The 16,879-nt window shown below is 35.5% G+C and overlaps 1 protein-coding gene across 1 annotated transcript in view; it reads left to right on the top strand.

Annotated features, from left to right (window-relative positions):
- EREG (epiregulin) overlaps positions 1-16,879 on the top strand; it is a 20,330-nt gene extending 3,451 nt beyond the window's left edge. The window contains exons 2-5 of the mRNA XM_017512919.2: positions 10,992-11,078; positions 12,504-12,627; positions 13,795-13,944; positions 15,882-16,879. Coding sequence (XP_017368408.1) covers positions 10,992-11,078; positions 12,504-12,627; positions 13,795-13,944; positions 15,882-15,963 — 443 coding nt within the window. The 3' untranslated portion in view covers positions 15,964-16,879. The remainder of the gene's footprint in view (positions 1-10,991; positions 11,079-12,503; positions 12,628-13,794; positions 13,945-15,881) is intronic.

The following is a 16,879-nucleotide window of genomic DNA, read 5'->3' as shown; positions in this document are numbered from 1 at the left end:
AAGTTTCGCTCTTGTTGCTTTGGCTGGAGTGCAATGACTGGATCGTGACTCCCTGCAACCTCTGCCTCCCAGGTTCAAGCGATTCTCCTGTCTCAGCCTCCTGAATACCTGGGATTACAGGCATGCACCACCAGACCCAGCTAATTTTGTATTTTTAGTAGAGACGGGGTTCTCCATGTTGGTCAGGCTGGTCTCCAACTCCCGATCTTAGGTGATCTGCCCGCCTCAGCTTCCCAAAGTGTTGGGATTACAGGAATGAGCCACCGTGCCCAGCCCTATTCCTTGTATTCTTTTTATATTATTGTGAATTCAATATAGCATTGATAAGGGACCAACTTGGAATCTGTAGCCCATTTCTATTAACAGTGAGAATGTAAACATACTTCCTTGTTTTTTTTTTTTTTTTTTTGTTTTTTACTCATAATCACTTTGGAAAAACTGAGTTTGAATGTTTTCTCTCCATTTTTGCAAAAGAATCTCCCATTTCCTTGTTAATGGTCACCTGAAAGATGCAAATGCCAAGTAAGAAATCCTCTTTAAGGAGACTGTAAATTAAGGTGGGGTTTCCTCATCTGTCAATCTTTACTTTGAATGTAGGCCTATTCAAATTGTCTAATTAATATGGCTGTAACTGCTGCTGGGAACATTCCATTGGGAGACAATGAGAACGCTTCCCAGTGGTGTAATAGGAGAGATCCTCAGGGAGGAGCAGTCTGACAGCCATTGCCTTGACATGGCAATTTTGGAACCTTTGAAAAAATGAAGTAATGCAACATACTCAGCGTCCTCTGGAGATGCAGTTTACGTAAGACTAGGTGTTTAGTTATAGGGCACATAAGTGTTGAGTGGCCTTCTAGGTTAAAGTAATGATTTAATTTGCCAGGAAACTGTTTATGATACTCAGGATGATTTGATGAGTGTCCAGAAAAAGAGGATTTTTTGATATATCTCATAATACTCTTAATATATAGGTTTATCCTCCCTCTTCTTTTAAAAAAATTTCAATAGCATTTGGGGTACATGTGGTTTTTTTGGCATATGGATGAATTATATAGCGGTGAATAGATTTTAGTGCACCTATGACTTGAGTAGTGTACATTGTACCTAATGTGTAGTTTTTCTTTTATCCCTAGCCCACCTCCCACTCTTCCCCTTCTAAGTCCCTAAAGTCCATTATATCACTCTGTATGCCTTTGTGTACTCGTAGTTTAGCTCCCACTTAGAATGGTTTTTGGTTTTCCACCCCTGTGTTCCTTGATTTGGAATAATGGCCTCTAGCTCCATCCAATTTGCTGCAAAAGACACTATTTTGTTCTTTTTAATGGCTGAGTAGTATTCCACGAATATATGGATGTATTCCATGGAGATATATCCATGTATATATATATATATATATGTGTATATATATATATATATATGTATATATATATATATATATAACCTTACTATTTTATGTAGTTTTAATGGATAAAATGATTCTATGAAATTATAGAAAGCACTTTTAAAATTAGAGCTGTCATTATCAAAATGACACATATATGCATACATATAACATAATATTCAGAAAGAAAAATGTTAAATCTTAGTATCTTAGGTTAAAAATTCTCTATTTTAGATTTGAGGCATGAAAGTGATTAATACATGCACATGCACACACACACTTACCTTTATATATGTAAATTTTATAGTTTTAAATTGAGGCATAGTGTATAGTGTATAAAACACAGATTTCATGCCTCAGTTGTTTTTTTTTTTAATTTCATACTTTCATCAAGAGCGATTTCTCTCTGATCCTTACTATCTCTGAGTCCTCCTAAGGTACTCATCTGCAAAAGGGAGGTTATAATATCTGTCTTGTCAGGTTATTGTATGTAGTTTTAATGGATAAAATGATACTATGAAATAATAGAAGATACTTTTAAAGTTAGAACTGTCATTATCAAAATGGTTTCTTACAAAAAGCCTCATTTGGTTCTTAGGATGCCTTTTTAGGCCAGAAAGGTATTTTTGTTCCCTTTTTACTCACGAGGAAACAGTTGTTACACAGCAGGTAAGGCTTCCCATTTGAATATGCTGTACACTTTACTGTAGATGTCCTCAAGACACTCTCTACTTTGGTGAAGTACTCATGCTTTAAGACTGAAAAAGGATCCACTTCTTTAGGTATTTCTCTGATAAGCCCTGACCCTCCATTGCATCTTTCCCATTCCTTTTGTCCTATGGCCCCTGTCACACCACACACCACACTGTAAGTGTGTGTATAACCCTGTCCCTCCTTGCTGGTGGTATAGTCATCTTTTATCATTTCTATTGTGATAGGCTTATGTGAAACACAATAAATGTTTGCTAGATGGATGATTATATTGATACTTTATTCAGAGTTCTCACCACTATGTTATATACTCAATTAGCTGTACTTGAAAAACGTGCTTGAGAAGCAAAATATAAAATATTTTGAGGTTAAATAATAGTTTTGGAAAATTCGATTCTGTTGTTTCTGATGAAGTCTAACAATTTTTCTTCCCTCTTTTCACATTTTATCTCTTATTTTAGTCTGTGTTAACTGAAGATATGCCTACTAAAATTCAAGTGTGTGTGTGTGTGTGTGTGTGTGTGTGTGTGTGTGTGTGTGTGTTAGAGAGAGAGAGGAAGAGAGAGGGGTTACCAAGCCGTGATATAACTGAATAAAGTGGCAGTGATATGACTGCCAGTGGCAGATGGAGAAGCATTGTATTAGAAATTAAAGAAACCTTAGAGAAATCTAATCCAAACTTCATCTCACCCTCTACCCCACCCTCACTCCGTGGTCTCTATTTTCAGAGATAAGGACACTCAGTTTCAGGGAAACAAAATAAGTATGTGCGCTAGAACTGGATTCCATTTCTCATGAGTCTAATGCAGGGTTTTTCAACCTTGTCTCTATTGACATAAGGGACTAAATAATTCTCTGTTGCGGTGGGCTGTCATACGCATTGCAGGGTGTTTAGCAGCAACCCTGGTCCCTATCCACAGGATGTCAGTAGCATCCCCTAGTTGTAACAACCAACACAGTCTCCAGACATTGCCATGATGGCAATGGTTCCCAGGAGAAATTTTGCCAACGAGGGATACAATTTTGCCAACGAGGGTTGGCACAATTGCTCCCAGTTGAGAACCAATAACATAAAATACACCTTTGTATTGTAGTTACACACACATAAAATACACCTTTGTATTGTAGTGACACATTCTACCCACAATTCACTGTTTGGACATTAATGCTTGAGTTACCAAGAGAAAATTAATATTACTGATAATCTGGATACAAATATAAAGTGCATTTTCCTGTTTAAAAAATCAGCTCAGCAATATTTATTGCTGATTTTAACACCATTCACATCTAATAATGAGTCTTATTTACGATGGAATCATGAATATTTTCTCTGATTATTCCTTTAATAACCACCCTCTACCTCCTTTGCAACTCTACTCTCTTAGCTCTCAGCACATTTAATTTTCTTTTTTCTCTAATTTCTTGTTCTCTTTTCCTGGCCATTTCTATCTACTTTCTACCACTTGTTTCTCAAAGTTCTGTTACTTTCCGTTCCATATTATTTCCCTTGGAATATTTAAATGACTTTCATCCCTTTAAAACTAATATCTTCTCATAGGACTTTCAAATGGACTTCTCCTAATCTCCAAGTAGATTCTTATTCCTTTACTGTATTCCCCACAGCCTCAGAAATATAAATAGGTAATACTGATAGATAAACATTAAACTCAAAGGTGTTCACTCCCTTCATGCCTTCATGCCCAAACGCCACCACATGTTGTCCTGCCTGTGTCTCTTCTTTTTATAACATCAGCATTCTCTGTTTTTTCTGACTAGAAACTTGGCATCATCTATAAATTATCTCCTTTCCTTACCACCCTTAGGTGTCCAGCTCCAAGTCTATTTAGGGCAGGAACAGTGTCTCTTGTATCAGTTTTCTTTTCAGTGTTTTGTTTAATATCTTGCCTGTAGACAACTCTCAATAGATATTCGTTGAATAAATATTATTTGACACATGTAGTTACTAAAAGCAAGGATAGGGTAAGCTGCCCTCCTTTTTTGATGATTGGATTGCAACTAAGCCCTTCCCACCCTGCTATCATGCTATGGAGGCATATGTGGCTCTCACTGAAGTCAAGGTTGCCAATGTCAACCCAAACTATATTTTCATAAACTGTATTATCTGAAAGTAGAATTCCTTAGCAGCCTCCGGTGTGTGAGATGCATTATGTATATTCTCTGAATAAAAAGTAATTTTGAGTGTTTTGAAATCATCTTTAATGTACTCACTTTCTCTTTTTGTGTGTGTGCTCACTGATTAAAACTTTTATCCTTGCAGATTTATGTTTGGCAATAGGCATATACAGAGAAAACAATACAGTCAATATATTTCTGAAAATGCCATTAAATATCCAAGCTTCATGCCACAATGTGACCATAATGAAAATAACGCAAATTGCAGACATTTATAGTCCAAACTGTTCCACCCTTAGAAGATTTTTCTTTTGGAATAATAATGTAATAATAATTTAAATTTCTGAATTGAATTTATAGGAGTAGAAGTGAGAAGCCAGATGGGAGGGAGTCAAGGTAGAAAAGGTTATAGATAGCTCTTCTTATGTAATATTACCTTGAGGAAAACAATATGTTTCCAACAGAAAATTTGAAATAGTACTCTAGAAATGAATCTTTGTCTTTTAGGGGAGGCAAGCCCCACCTTTAGAGCTTTTGGTCACCAAACTCCAAAACACTCAGATTAATGTAAATTGCACTCTTTACACAAGAGTTGGTATGTATTCTCCTGCATTCTGGAAACACTTCCATTATAAACAAGATACACATCTTTAAATTCATGTTTAGAGCAAAATAGATAATTCCCTTATACTTTGACTCACTGATTCTTTATTTTACTTGCTTTAAGTATAGTATTATATGATAATATGTAAGTGAAATATAGTAACATTTGAAGTATGGTTTAGAAATGACTACCTAAATTGGAGAGTATAACTTAATGCTTATAACTTGAAACACATGACATATTAACATTTTTACTACTTGACAAGGAAGAGTCTATGCTATTTTTTAAAACTCAAAATTAAAGTAAATAATTATTTTTAAAGTGTTATTAAATTAACCTCTAGTTTCATAATGTTTTTTCTCAAACCGCTATAGATACTTTTTACATTTAGGTCTTAATGAGTATAGTTACAAAGCTAACATTAAAAATATATAGGAATAGAATTATTGCTGGCAGAAGGCAAGGATAGTTTTCTATACATTTTTAAATATGTTATACATACACACACACACACACACACACACATGCTCTCTGAAAAGTAGGTTGCTAATAGAAAGTGCTGACAGTAAGCCTTTTTAGTATCTGATGTATTAAAGAGTTTTACAGTTATTTTGACCAAGGTGAAACAAGAGCTTATCAAATAGTGGAATTTAATTTAAAACAAAAAGACATCTAAAAACAGTGAAGGAATATTCACTCCTTAAAAGCACGCAAGACCCACCAAGCCTACTATGTTATAGACAAATTCTAGAATTACAGACTGCCATGGAAGAGGGTAGAAAATGAACAGGCTGTGCGTAGGTTGGCATATGACCACAGCAAATGTGTGAACAAAGAGGATTTTGCTGTGTGTTAGGACTGAGCAAATGCTAAGATTCAGTGCAAGGTTGCTCTTCTGGTCTAAATAACCTAAAAGGTTAAATTGGGAAAATGAGATGCATTCCTTTTATTCTGTAATCTATCTGATTTTATGTTGAATCACTTTAATTTTGTTATACTCTAAGTTCTGGAGTACACGTGCAGAACATGCAAGTTTGTTACATAGGTATACACGTGCCATGTGGTTTGCTGCATCCATCACCCCGTCATCTATATTAGGTATTTTTCCTAATACTATCCATTCCCTAGCCTCCCAATCCCCTGCTATTTCCTCCCCTAGCCAGTCACCCCCTGACAGGCCCCAGTGTGTGAGGTCCCCCCTACTGTGTCCATGTGTTCTTATTTTTATTTTCTTGGTTGTTTTCCAGAAAAGTCATTTCACCCTAAGATTTGCAATTGATTTTGCTGACTTGGCTTGGTCAGCCAGTCACCAAATCCTAGACTCCTCTGTACTGGCCTCTTTCTGGATGAGCCCTCAGTGCAATCCTTAGGAAGCAAGGTTGATCCTGGTACAGTGGCTCAAGCCTGTAATCTTAGCATTTTGGGAGGCCAACATGGGAGGTTCGCTTGAGCTCAGGAGTTCGAGGTTGCAGTGAGTTGTGATTGCACCACTGCACTCCAGTCTGGGTCAACGGAGCAAAAGCCTCAAAAAGCAAAATAATTAAAAATAAAAAGGAAGCAAGGCCAAAAGAAACCATATGCAATAGGAAGTACATTTTCTACATCTGGCATTTTGTCTGACTATTGGGCAACCACTTCTTAGTGCTCCAGGGCCCACGACATTTACTGCTATTCCCATTCCTGTGATGGCGCTTAACCTCTCCCACACGCGGTCCCCAATGTTGTATAAGGGTGTAGGCTTGGCCCTGACTCACAGGGAAGAGGCGATTTGTATCCTGTGAGTCACTGGCACCACTTCCTGCTGGCATATTTGAGATTTCACTGAAACATAACCTGAAAAATGAAGGTATACATATATATGAGGCTCACATTCCTAAAACCCATTTGGAGCTTTGATAGAAATAATGGCCTCTGAGTTCATTCCCATTTTTGTAGCTGTATTGTAAAAGAAGTGCCAACTGCCAATTTTGAGTTTACAGATCATCTGTGTTATATCACCTGGCGAGAAATTCCTTTGTATCTTAATTACCAATGTCACCAGACCAGAAATGCCACCAGGTCTGTTTTTTTTTTTTTTTTTTTTTTGACATAGACACTATCTAAAATCTTTAGTATCGGAGTGAATTATTTGCTTAGCAACAATCCATTGTCAAGGATGAAAAAGTCAACTATAATATTTGAGGTCCGATCCTGAAGAAATTATGTTCAAACAACACTAAGATCATGAAAAAAAACTTGATATTAAGGAAATATATACATATGGCTTTAGCATTTATTCCCTCCCTGCATGACTCTTTAAAATAATGACTAGTGATTCTTAAGGGTAACAGGATAGTGGATGTAATATTTCTCTGGAGATACATTTTTCCTTCATTTGATCCCATTCACTCTTCTACCCTAGTTTGCAACTGTCTGGGAGCAAAGGCATATTGCAGAAACATTTAAGAACTATTGTTTTAAAGCAATAGTGCTGTACAGTTGGATATGACTTAGAATTATTTTTTCTGTTTTATTGGCCACATTGATCCACAATGGAATTGCAGTTATACACCTTAATTTGAAAGGAGCATTTAAAATTATATACGATTCCAGCTGTAAAATATCCTGCTGCAGGATTAATGCAGCAAGTCTCACAGAAACTATCCTGAGTGATGGACTGTGTCCAAGGAAGCGTCACAGGTAAGGAAAGCCCAGTTTTTGTGGAGGCACACCCTGGGCTGAACATTCTTTAATTAACAAAGACAAATATTTCACCTGTGGCCTGAACAACTGGAACAAAGTTTCAACAGTGGAAAGACTAACAACTACTAAAACCCTTTAAAAAAGAAGACTAAAAGCAACACCCCAAAATAATTAGTTGGATTCTATAATAATTGCAGGTTGCAATTGGAAGCAATTCCAACCAGGAAAGGTTAGGCTTTAGTTTATGCAAATAATAGAGAAACTATTTGCAAATGTGCATTTTTTCCCTCTCTAGCATTTTTCTATAGAAAGGATAATGTCTCCTCAAAAGCTTTCCTCAGTTGAAGAAATATGTAGGAATAGGAATGTCAAGGATGTAAGCACGTGCAACTAAAACTCCAATTTGTATTGAGGAAACTGTAATAGTTAAAGGATTTAATTCCTCAGTAGTGAAAGTGTAGTGAAATTATTATTGTGATATAAAGTAAAATTGACTTGAATGAGAATCTGCTTATCCTCCATAAAAAATTTAGCGGAATAGTTTTCGACTCTGTTCAACTGACAATGAAATCTAGGCTTTAGCTATTTCTTTGCCATTCAATAAACATGTTTTGTTGTTGTTTTATCATTGTTGTTCTGGCTCTATAACAAGAATTGAAGTAGCATTTATATTGTAGGAAAAACATTGAATGGGGAGGAGATAATTCTAAACCTTTAAAGACAACAGTATTTTCAAATAATCGAAGAATAGGAGACATGATGTCAAAAGATAAATTCGTAACTCTTCTCTTCTGTGGTCATAAGTGATCTTAGACAAACTTTTAATTTAAATTCACTGAGCATATCTGAGACTAATAATTACTTCACAGAATAAAGTGTGAAATTTGATATATGAAGTTGTACATTATGATGCTGATGCCTATGTGTAATTTAGTTTTCAGAACCCAAAAAAATACAATCAGCTTAACAGATACAAGCCTTCTCTAACTGGGAAAAAATAAAATTCCTGTATTGCATGAATTAAATCATGCTTTACAGTACCATGTAACAGAGATTTACAAACTTGTTATAAACCAGTAGAGGGCGCTGCCAACATATATACTGCTAAAACCAGAGGCTGGAGTTTGAGAGTCAAGGAACATTCATGGGATATGTCAGCCACTTAAAAATATTAGTTTATTTCACTGTATTCTCCCAAAAAATCTGTAATATAGTAAAAATTAAGACCCAGAAAAGTAAATTAATTTTTTCAAGATTACCTAGCTCAAGTTTTCCTCAGAAGACTGCCTTTCCACCATACTTTGTGGCCTCTATGTTGGGTGAAATACTCTACTTCCATTACGTCTACCATAATTTGTTGTCTGTGATGTACAATATACTCTAGTATTACTGCTCATGTCCAAATTCCAAAAAAGTGGCCCGTTTAACAATATGTATCCTTGGGAAAGGTTATTTAAACTCTTTATACATTAGTTTTTTTTCTAATGGTGACAATAATAGTATCTTCCTCAAACTGGCACTGAGAGGACTAAATAATATATAGAGATGATGTGAATTTAACCATACCTGGTTGTATTAGTTTGTTTTCACATTGCTATAAAGAACTTCCCTGAGACTGGGTAATTTATAAAAGGAAAGAAGTATAATTGACTCACAGTTTTGTATGGCTGGGGAAGTCTCAGGAAACTTACAATTATGGCAGAAGGCAAAGGGGAAGCAAGCACCTTTTTGACAAGGCAGTAGGAGAGAGACAGGAGGAGGAGGAACTTCCAAACACTTATAAAACCATCAGATCTCCCGAGAAGTCACTCATTATCATGAGAAGAGCATAGAAGAAACCATCCCCATTGATTCAATCACCTCCCTCCCTTGACACATGGGAATTACAGGTTCCTCCCTCAACATGTGGGGATTGAAATTCAAGATGAGATTTGGGTGGGACACAGAGCCAAACTGTATCACTGGTACACAGTGCATGTTCAAGAGATGGATCATCTTCTGTTTGAGCTGTGAAAGATGTGGAAAGTTGAATATTTTCTCCTGTCTTTATGGAGGGATTAATCATCCTTTCATAACAGTTATCACTTAGCTACCTCAACTTAACAGGTCGATTTAAACTCTTCTTGTGCTTACAGAAACTGAATTCTCAGTGTGGTTAATCTGGCATCCCTATTCCTTATCATATGAGGTAGGATATTTTCCTATTTTACCTAGATTACATTTACCTAGCTGCCAATCAGTCAAGGAGAATTTTCAGGAGTAGGAAACGACTAGTAATAAATGACTAGTAATCATCCTAGTAATCACGCACCATAGGCCAGTAAACAAACACATGAATCCAAAGGAAAATGTCCAACTGACAAAAGAAAACAAAAATAACATGGGAGGATTTTATTCTCAAAAGACAACCTTTAGGGGGTAGAAAAGGCAAGCTTAACATATATGTCATTATCACCACAGTAGGTACTATTCATTTCTTCTAACAAAATATGTCTAACTTTTTTCAAATCTCATTTCTGAAATTCATTACTCCTCAAAGCAGTTGCAAGCTGAAGTCATTAATTAATTCCGTAATTAGAGCTTAATTGCTGCTAATACTACTGCTACCACCACCATTAGGATTTACAATATGATAGTTACTCAAATAAACTGGAAAGATTGGTTGAAGTGCAAATACCTAAAGCTTAAACAGAAGCAACTACATGCTCTTAAGTAAACATGTGTGCAGTTAAAAGGGTTCTTCTTATCATGCTTTCTACACAGTTCAGAAACTATCTGAGTCATTCTGATGCCTATATTTCAACATTTTATCTTTTCACTGAAGACACTTGATGAAACAGCCGATTTAAATTCTTCCTGTGCTGACAGAAACTGGATTCTAGGGCTCAGTACAGTTCATTTGGCCTAGCTTTTCCTCCTCATATTAGACGAGATATATTTTGATTTTACCTACCTTGGATTTTATTAATTAAGATCTATATTCATGTGTAATTCAATGCAAGGAGTAATTTAGGTACATAAATCAATATGAATCTTTCTTAGGTTGAGTTTCTTGCTGTTACCATAAATGGGAAGTGATTTTTTATTTAGAGACTTCTTTTGTGATGGGATCTACCTTGGAGCATTTCTCTGAATTCATGATGGACTAAAATAGTGGGAATTCTCCAACCGATAATGTGTCTTAAGAAACCAAACTTCAAAATCAAATCTCTGAAAATGTTATTGTGAAATGTTTAGAGCAGGTCAAGTCTGTAGCCATGAATATAATGCCAAGGCTTTTAAACTTCAACAGGTTAGCTGCTGCTAGTGTTTGTATTTTCTTTTATATGTCTGTTTCCATGAATTATTTTATTTTATGGTTTTGATGGACCAAATCCTTAAAACAGAACAACTCTATAAGTACTGCAGTTATGTAGAAATTTAATGAAGATTTCTTTCCTTAACAAATTAATTATATATTTGATTTTTCTTCATAAATAGGTTTCCATCTTCTACAGGCAGTCCTCAGTACAACTGTGATTCCATCATGTATCCCAGGAGAGTCCAGCGATAACTGCACAGCTTTAGGTAAGCCCAACATTGTCAATATGGCCTCAAGAGACTACACATTTTTAAACAGAAATGTAAACTCAAATACTATAAGTATGTGGCAATGAAAAAAGGGTAGGAATAGCTGCTATATTACTTTTTAAACCATCTTATAAACTCATGTTCTGAAAAAGTTACTTAAAAAAACAACTGGCAGAAGAGGGACCGGACAAATTATATACACAGGTTTGATTGTAAAGAGATAGGGACCAAAAAAATACTGGATTCCCTTTGGCCATTTCCTTGTGCTTTACTGCAAAACCATCCTCAGAGGCCACACTGACTGGATTCCAGGTAAAACAGGAAAACTTTGTACAGAGTAGGTTCCCTATCTGTCTCTTTCTACCCTCTTTCTCTCCTGTTAGAAGAACAAATGATGGTCTTTTCTTTCTAGGCACGGTGTTCATTCAGAAAACATTTATCGAGTATGCACCAAACACTGTGCCAAGGCATAGGGATACAAACATAAGTAATACAGTTTTTCTCCTCGAGGACTGTGGACTTCAGATATGGTCCAAAGGGGATCAGCTTTATCTTCAGTCTGAGCTATTGAATCAAGATAACTAAGTTATTTTGAGGAAACAAGATATTTTTCACAACAACTTTACCTTTTCTTTTGTCCCTGATCATCAGGGTTTTTGGAGGTTTGGTCAGTCTCCCCCCATCACCTTTTTTTTCCCTTCTTTGGTTATTTGTGCAAGAGTATTACAATCAAATTGCTATTTCGAAAATAATTTTGTAAGCATTTTTCACATTTTGTTATCTAAAACTTTCTAAAGTGAATTTTACACAGGGCCTCTATTTTCATTGTTGTATTTGTCTAACAGAGGCCTTTCTCACTAGGGTTTGTCTAGTTTGCATTCAGGTATCATTATTAGAGATATTGGGAGACATCGGTTGATTTCACTAATGGTAACCTCAACAACTCGAGAACATACTCCAAAGCCAGCTATACTGATTAAAAATCCCCTGTAGAATTAAGATTCTTTGAATTAATTAATGGTATGAGCTTGAGCTTGCAACTGTTTTGGGGAGTAACAGATTTCAGAATTGTTTTGGGACTTGAGAAAAATTAGACACATTATGTTTGAAGAAGTAAATATCCACTTGGAGGATAATGTGTGTGTTAAATTTGCCTTTTCTACCTTTAAAGGTTGTCTTTTGAGGATGAAATCCTTCCACTTCATCTTGTTTTGTTTAGTCTGTTGGACACTTTCCTTTGGATTCAAGTGTTTATTGACTGGTCTAGGGGCTGTGATAACTATAGTGACTTCTACTCAAAATTCTCCTCAACTGATTGGCATCTGACCTGTTTTGTTGAAGTAGCTCAGTGGTTACTATTATGAAAGAGTAATTCTTCCATAAAGGCTACAGAATATATTCAACTTTCTACTTCTTTCACAGTTCAGACAGAAGATGATCCACGTGTGGCTCAAGTGTCAATAACAAAGTGTAGCTATGACATGAATGGTTACTGTTTGCATGGACAGTGCATCTACCTGGTGGACATGAGTCAAAACTACTGCAGGTAATATACTAGAAATAAACAAACACAGTGTGCAATTTTTAAAAAATAGATTTAGGCGCACAAGTGCAGATTTGTTAGTGGATATATTGAGTAGTGGTGAAGTTTGAGCTTTTAGAGTACCTACTCCTCAAATAGTGTATATGGTACCCGTTTGGTAATTTTTCATCCCTTAAACTCCTCCCACCAAATCTACCTTTTGAAGTCTCCAGGGTCTAGTCCTCCATTCTCTATGATCATGTGTACACATTATGGCTCCCATTTGTAAGTGAGAACATGTGATAAATGTAGTTTTACTCTCTATTTTATAGTATTTCTATATTTTAAAATTACCCTATATTTCCATGGGCTGTTAAATGCAATATATATATTATTAGAAACTTTACTGACTTTTTAAAAGATTATGGAGTAAATAGTAGCTTTCAAATTGTACAGATATGTCAGAGGCGTAGAGCAGGGAGGGCTTTTGATGCATCTAACACTTGCCAAGATGGTGTCTCTCTGTTTTGGATCTCTTCCTTCAACTTCTATTTCAGGTATTGTTTTAAGAATTGATTTCAGATCAGGCATGGTGGCTTATCCCTGTAACCCCAGCACTTTGGGAGGCCGAGGCGTATGGATCACTTGAGGTCGGGAGTTCACAAACAGCCTGACCACCATGATGAAACCCCCATCTCTACTAAAAATACAAAAATTAGCCAGGTGTGGTGGCAGGCACCTGTAATCCCAGCTACTCAGGAGGCTGAGGCAGGATGATCACTTGAAGCCGGGAGGCAGAGGTTGCAGTGAGCCGAGATCGCGCAACTGCACTCCAGCCTGGGTGGCAAAGCAAGACTCCGTCTCAAAAAAACAAACAGAGAAACAAACAAAAAAAGAATTAATTCCACTGATTTAGACAACTTACAAAACACCACTGTGGACCGTCAGCCACCATGACAACTGAACACAACTGTCATTTTAATGCCACAATTTAGCCCAAGAGTTATGTGGAGCCGTTTTATCATTATTGGCCCAACTCTAAGGTTAATCTTTGAAGTCCTCTTTACAACCTTTAACAAATGTTGATGATTTCTTGCAATATAGAATGATGTTAGTCTTTATAGAACTAATTCATAATCATGATTTCCTTTTTAAATAACTGATCTTTCCTTGTTCTGTATTTTGCTTCAGGTGCGAAGTGGGTTATACTGGTGTCCGATGTGAACACTTCTTTTTAACCGTCCACCAACCTTTAAGCAGAGAATATGTGGCTTTGACCGTGATTCTTATTATTTTGTTTCTTATCATCGTTGTCGGTTCCACATATTATTTCTGCAGATGGTAAGTCACTGTGCTTTTTATACTCTGCTTTTATAAATTACTTTTACATAATGTAGACCTATAAATAGGGTAAAAATATGGATAAAGTATTAGAGAGATAAGATCAAACCTGTACAAATTATATTTACAAGAGTTGAGACACTATTAAGTATTATGCCCAATACCTGGGTGGTGAGATCAATTGTACCCCAAATCTCAGTATCACACAATATGCCCAGTTAAGAAATTTGCACATGTACCCCTGAATCTGAAATAACTTGAAATTGTTTTTTTAAAAGATTTTTTTGCTGCAGAACATCTGGACTGAACTTTATTATCAGTTCTGGTACTTATTAACTATGTGACCTTACTTACATAAGTCAAATTGGGAGTAACAGTTTCTTTCTTTATAAAATATGGACAGAAATTTTTATCCTACATTAGTTACAGGGTGGCTGCTTTTAGTATGTAACATGATAATTCATGTGAAAGTGAATCATAGGAAAGGTGCTAATGTTATAGTCACATGAATTTAATTCATTAAGTCAAATTTTTTATTTCATAAAAAAGCCTTGTGAATTAATAAATAACCTTAGAAGCTTGGAAATCTTATAGTTTAAGGTTGGTGGAAATGTTTCAAGACAATTATAAAAAATGGTTGTCAAAAAATACTTTGTTTCAGTTACCCAAAACAGTCATACCTCATCCTCATGTACATTATTGTCATGAGCTGAAAACAGAAAAATAGAAAGTAAACATTGAAACTATAATTTGATAGTTTTTTTTTTTTTTTTTTTTAGGGTTAGGGGCAAAGGATGGGAACAGTGTCAATTAATTAATAACAGTTCCCTTTAAAATGTCTCCATGAAACCCTTATTTTGAGAAAGGTACAAATTACTCAATGAGGATTTCAGTTTTTACTTTTCTGTGAAAGTAGTGCATTTCTAATTTCAAAGGTCTGAACGTGTGCTACTTTCATAAGATTAAATTTATTTTGCCTATGTTTGATTCTAAATAACCACCAAATAATAATGCCTTCCTAATAAGTTGCCATGACAGAACTGAATGTTATTAAAACTAAAATACACCTGAAAATCTTTGACCATAATTCTTTCCTTCATAAATGGGACACAGAGGCTTAGAGAGGTACATTCACATGTCCCAGCTCACATAGTTGACAAATGTCAGAGTTAAGAACGAATGCTTTCTAATTCATATTCTTCCAGTAAGCATAGACATGATGTGGTTTCCTCAAAGCTACGAGCCTCATTTCCAAAATGCGGACAAAATAAACTAAAAATATTAGAAAAATAGACTAATGAATAAATGAAAGAAGATTCTTAATTATGATAAATCTATGAATACTAGCTATGTGACCGTGGGCACGTTCTGTATAACCAATTTGTATTTCACTTTCTTCATCTGTAAGATGAGGATAGTAACAGCAAATGTGAGGGTAAAATAAATAATGCATGTATAGCACTTAGAACATTGCAGGTCACCAAATTGTGCCTGACAAATGTTATTTTTATTTTGATTAGTGATAGCATCATATCAATGTGATGGTCAGGGTGTATTAATGTAGCATGATATTCAAAATATGCATTCCTTAGAAGAAAGAAAAAAGAAAAAGAGAGACAGAAAAAAGAAAACCCCAAACTCAGACTTAAATGTAGTCACATGCCTCTTGGAATTTCACAATATTCATGATCATGTTAAAGACTTTGAGAAGCCTTTTAAGTGTATTTTATCATTTCATTCCAAAATTGTTTGACTACAGCACAGTAACTCTTCATCCCCCCCCCACCTTTTTTTTTTAACCTCGTCCAACCTATATCTGTGCACCTTTGTCATTTGGGAGACACTATGTTAATATGCCTTTGAAGTCCATATGTAACATACTTGTTCCTATTAATGTTAACTACAATGCTAACAGCTTCATTTGTGAATATTTCCAGGTACAGAAATCGAAAAAGTAAAGAACCGAAGAAGGAATATGAGAGGGTTACCTTAGGGGATCCAGAGTTGCCGCAAGTCTGAATTGTGCCGTCAAACTTATGGGCAGAGATGAACACTGTGCCCAGTTAATATTAATATTCCTATTTTATTAATAATATTTATGTTGGGTCAAGTGTTATGTCAATAGCATTGTATTTTAATATACTTGAAAAGTAATTTTATTTTTGTTTTATTTTTGACAGACTATTTGTTAATGTATAATGTGCAGAAAATATTTAATATCAAAAGAAAACTGATATTTTTATAACAGGTGATTTCCTGAGCTAAATGCTTCATTGAAAGCTTCAAAGTTATATGCCTGTTGCACAGTGCTTAGAAGTAAGCAATGCCCAGGTCATAGCTCAAGGATTGTCAGCAAATGACAGATTTCTGTAAGCCTAAATATATAGTCAAATCAATTTAGTAAGTATATTTTTTTCTACTCCTCAAATCAATGGTAATTGATTTGACTGTACCATGGTTTGATATGTTAGTTGACACCATGACGTCGCATATCAAAACAATAATGCAATTGGAATTTGGGAGAAGCAAATATATGTTCTGTGTTAAACACTAGATGTTTGAAACAAGCTAACCCTGGGGACCCTATGGTCTCTTCACTCTTGTCTCGACTAAACTCCATGTCACAGGAGGAGCAGTGGACCGTTCCCTATGCCAACCCAGTACTCCTACTGGTGCTAGTCACTCATCTGCCAGATTCTGTCTATGTAAAATATATTGAAAAATAATTTTATATAATATTTTATTTAAGTAGTGGGCATTTCACAGCTTCACAATGTTCCTTTTTTTGTATATTACAACATTTATGTGAGATAATTGTTGTTCATCAGACAATTAGAAAACAGTCCACACTTGAAGCCTACATTTGTGCTTCAATTTAGAATATTTCTTTTTATAGAGGATTTACTGAATTCTAACATTAATCACAGTCCAAAAT

Source organism: Cebus imitator, unplaced genomic scaffold (genome assembly GCF_001604975.1).
Source record: "Cebus imitator isolate Cc_AM_T3 unplaced genomic scaffold, Cebus_imitator-1.0 Scaffold480, whole genome shotgun sequence".
Taxonomy (NCBI): Eukaryota; Metazoa; Chordata; class Mammalia; order Primates; family Cebidae; genus Cebus; species Cebus imitator.
Note: the sequence above shows the minus strand (reverse complement) of the source record. Positions and strands in the feature narration are given on the sequence as shown.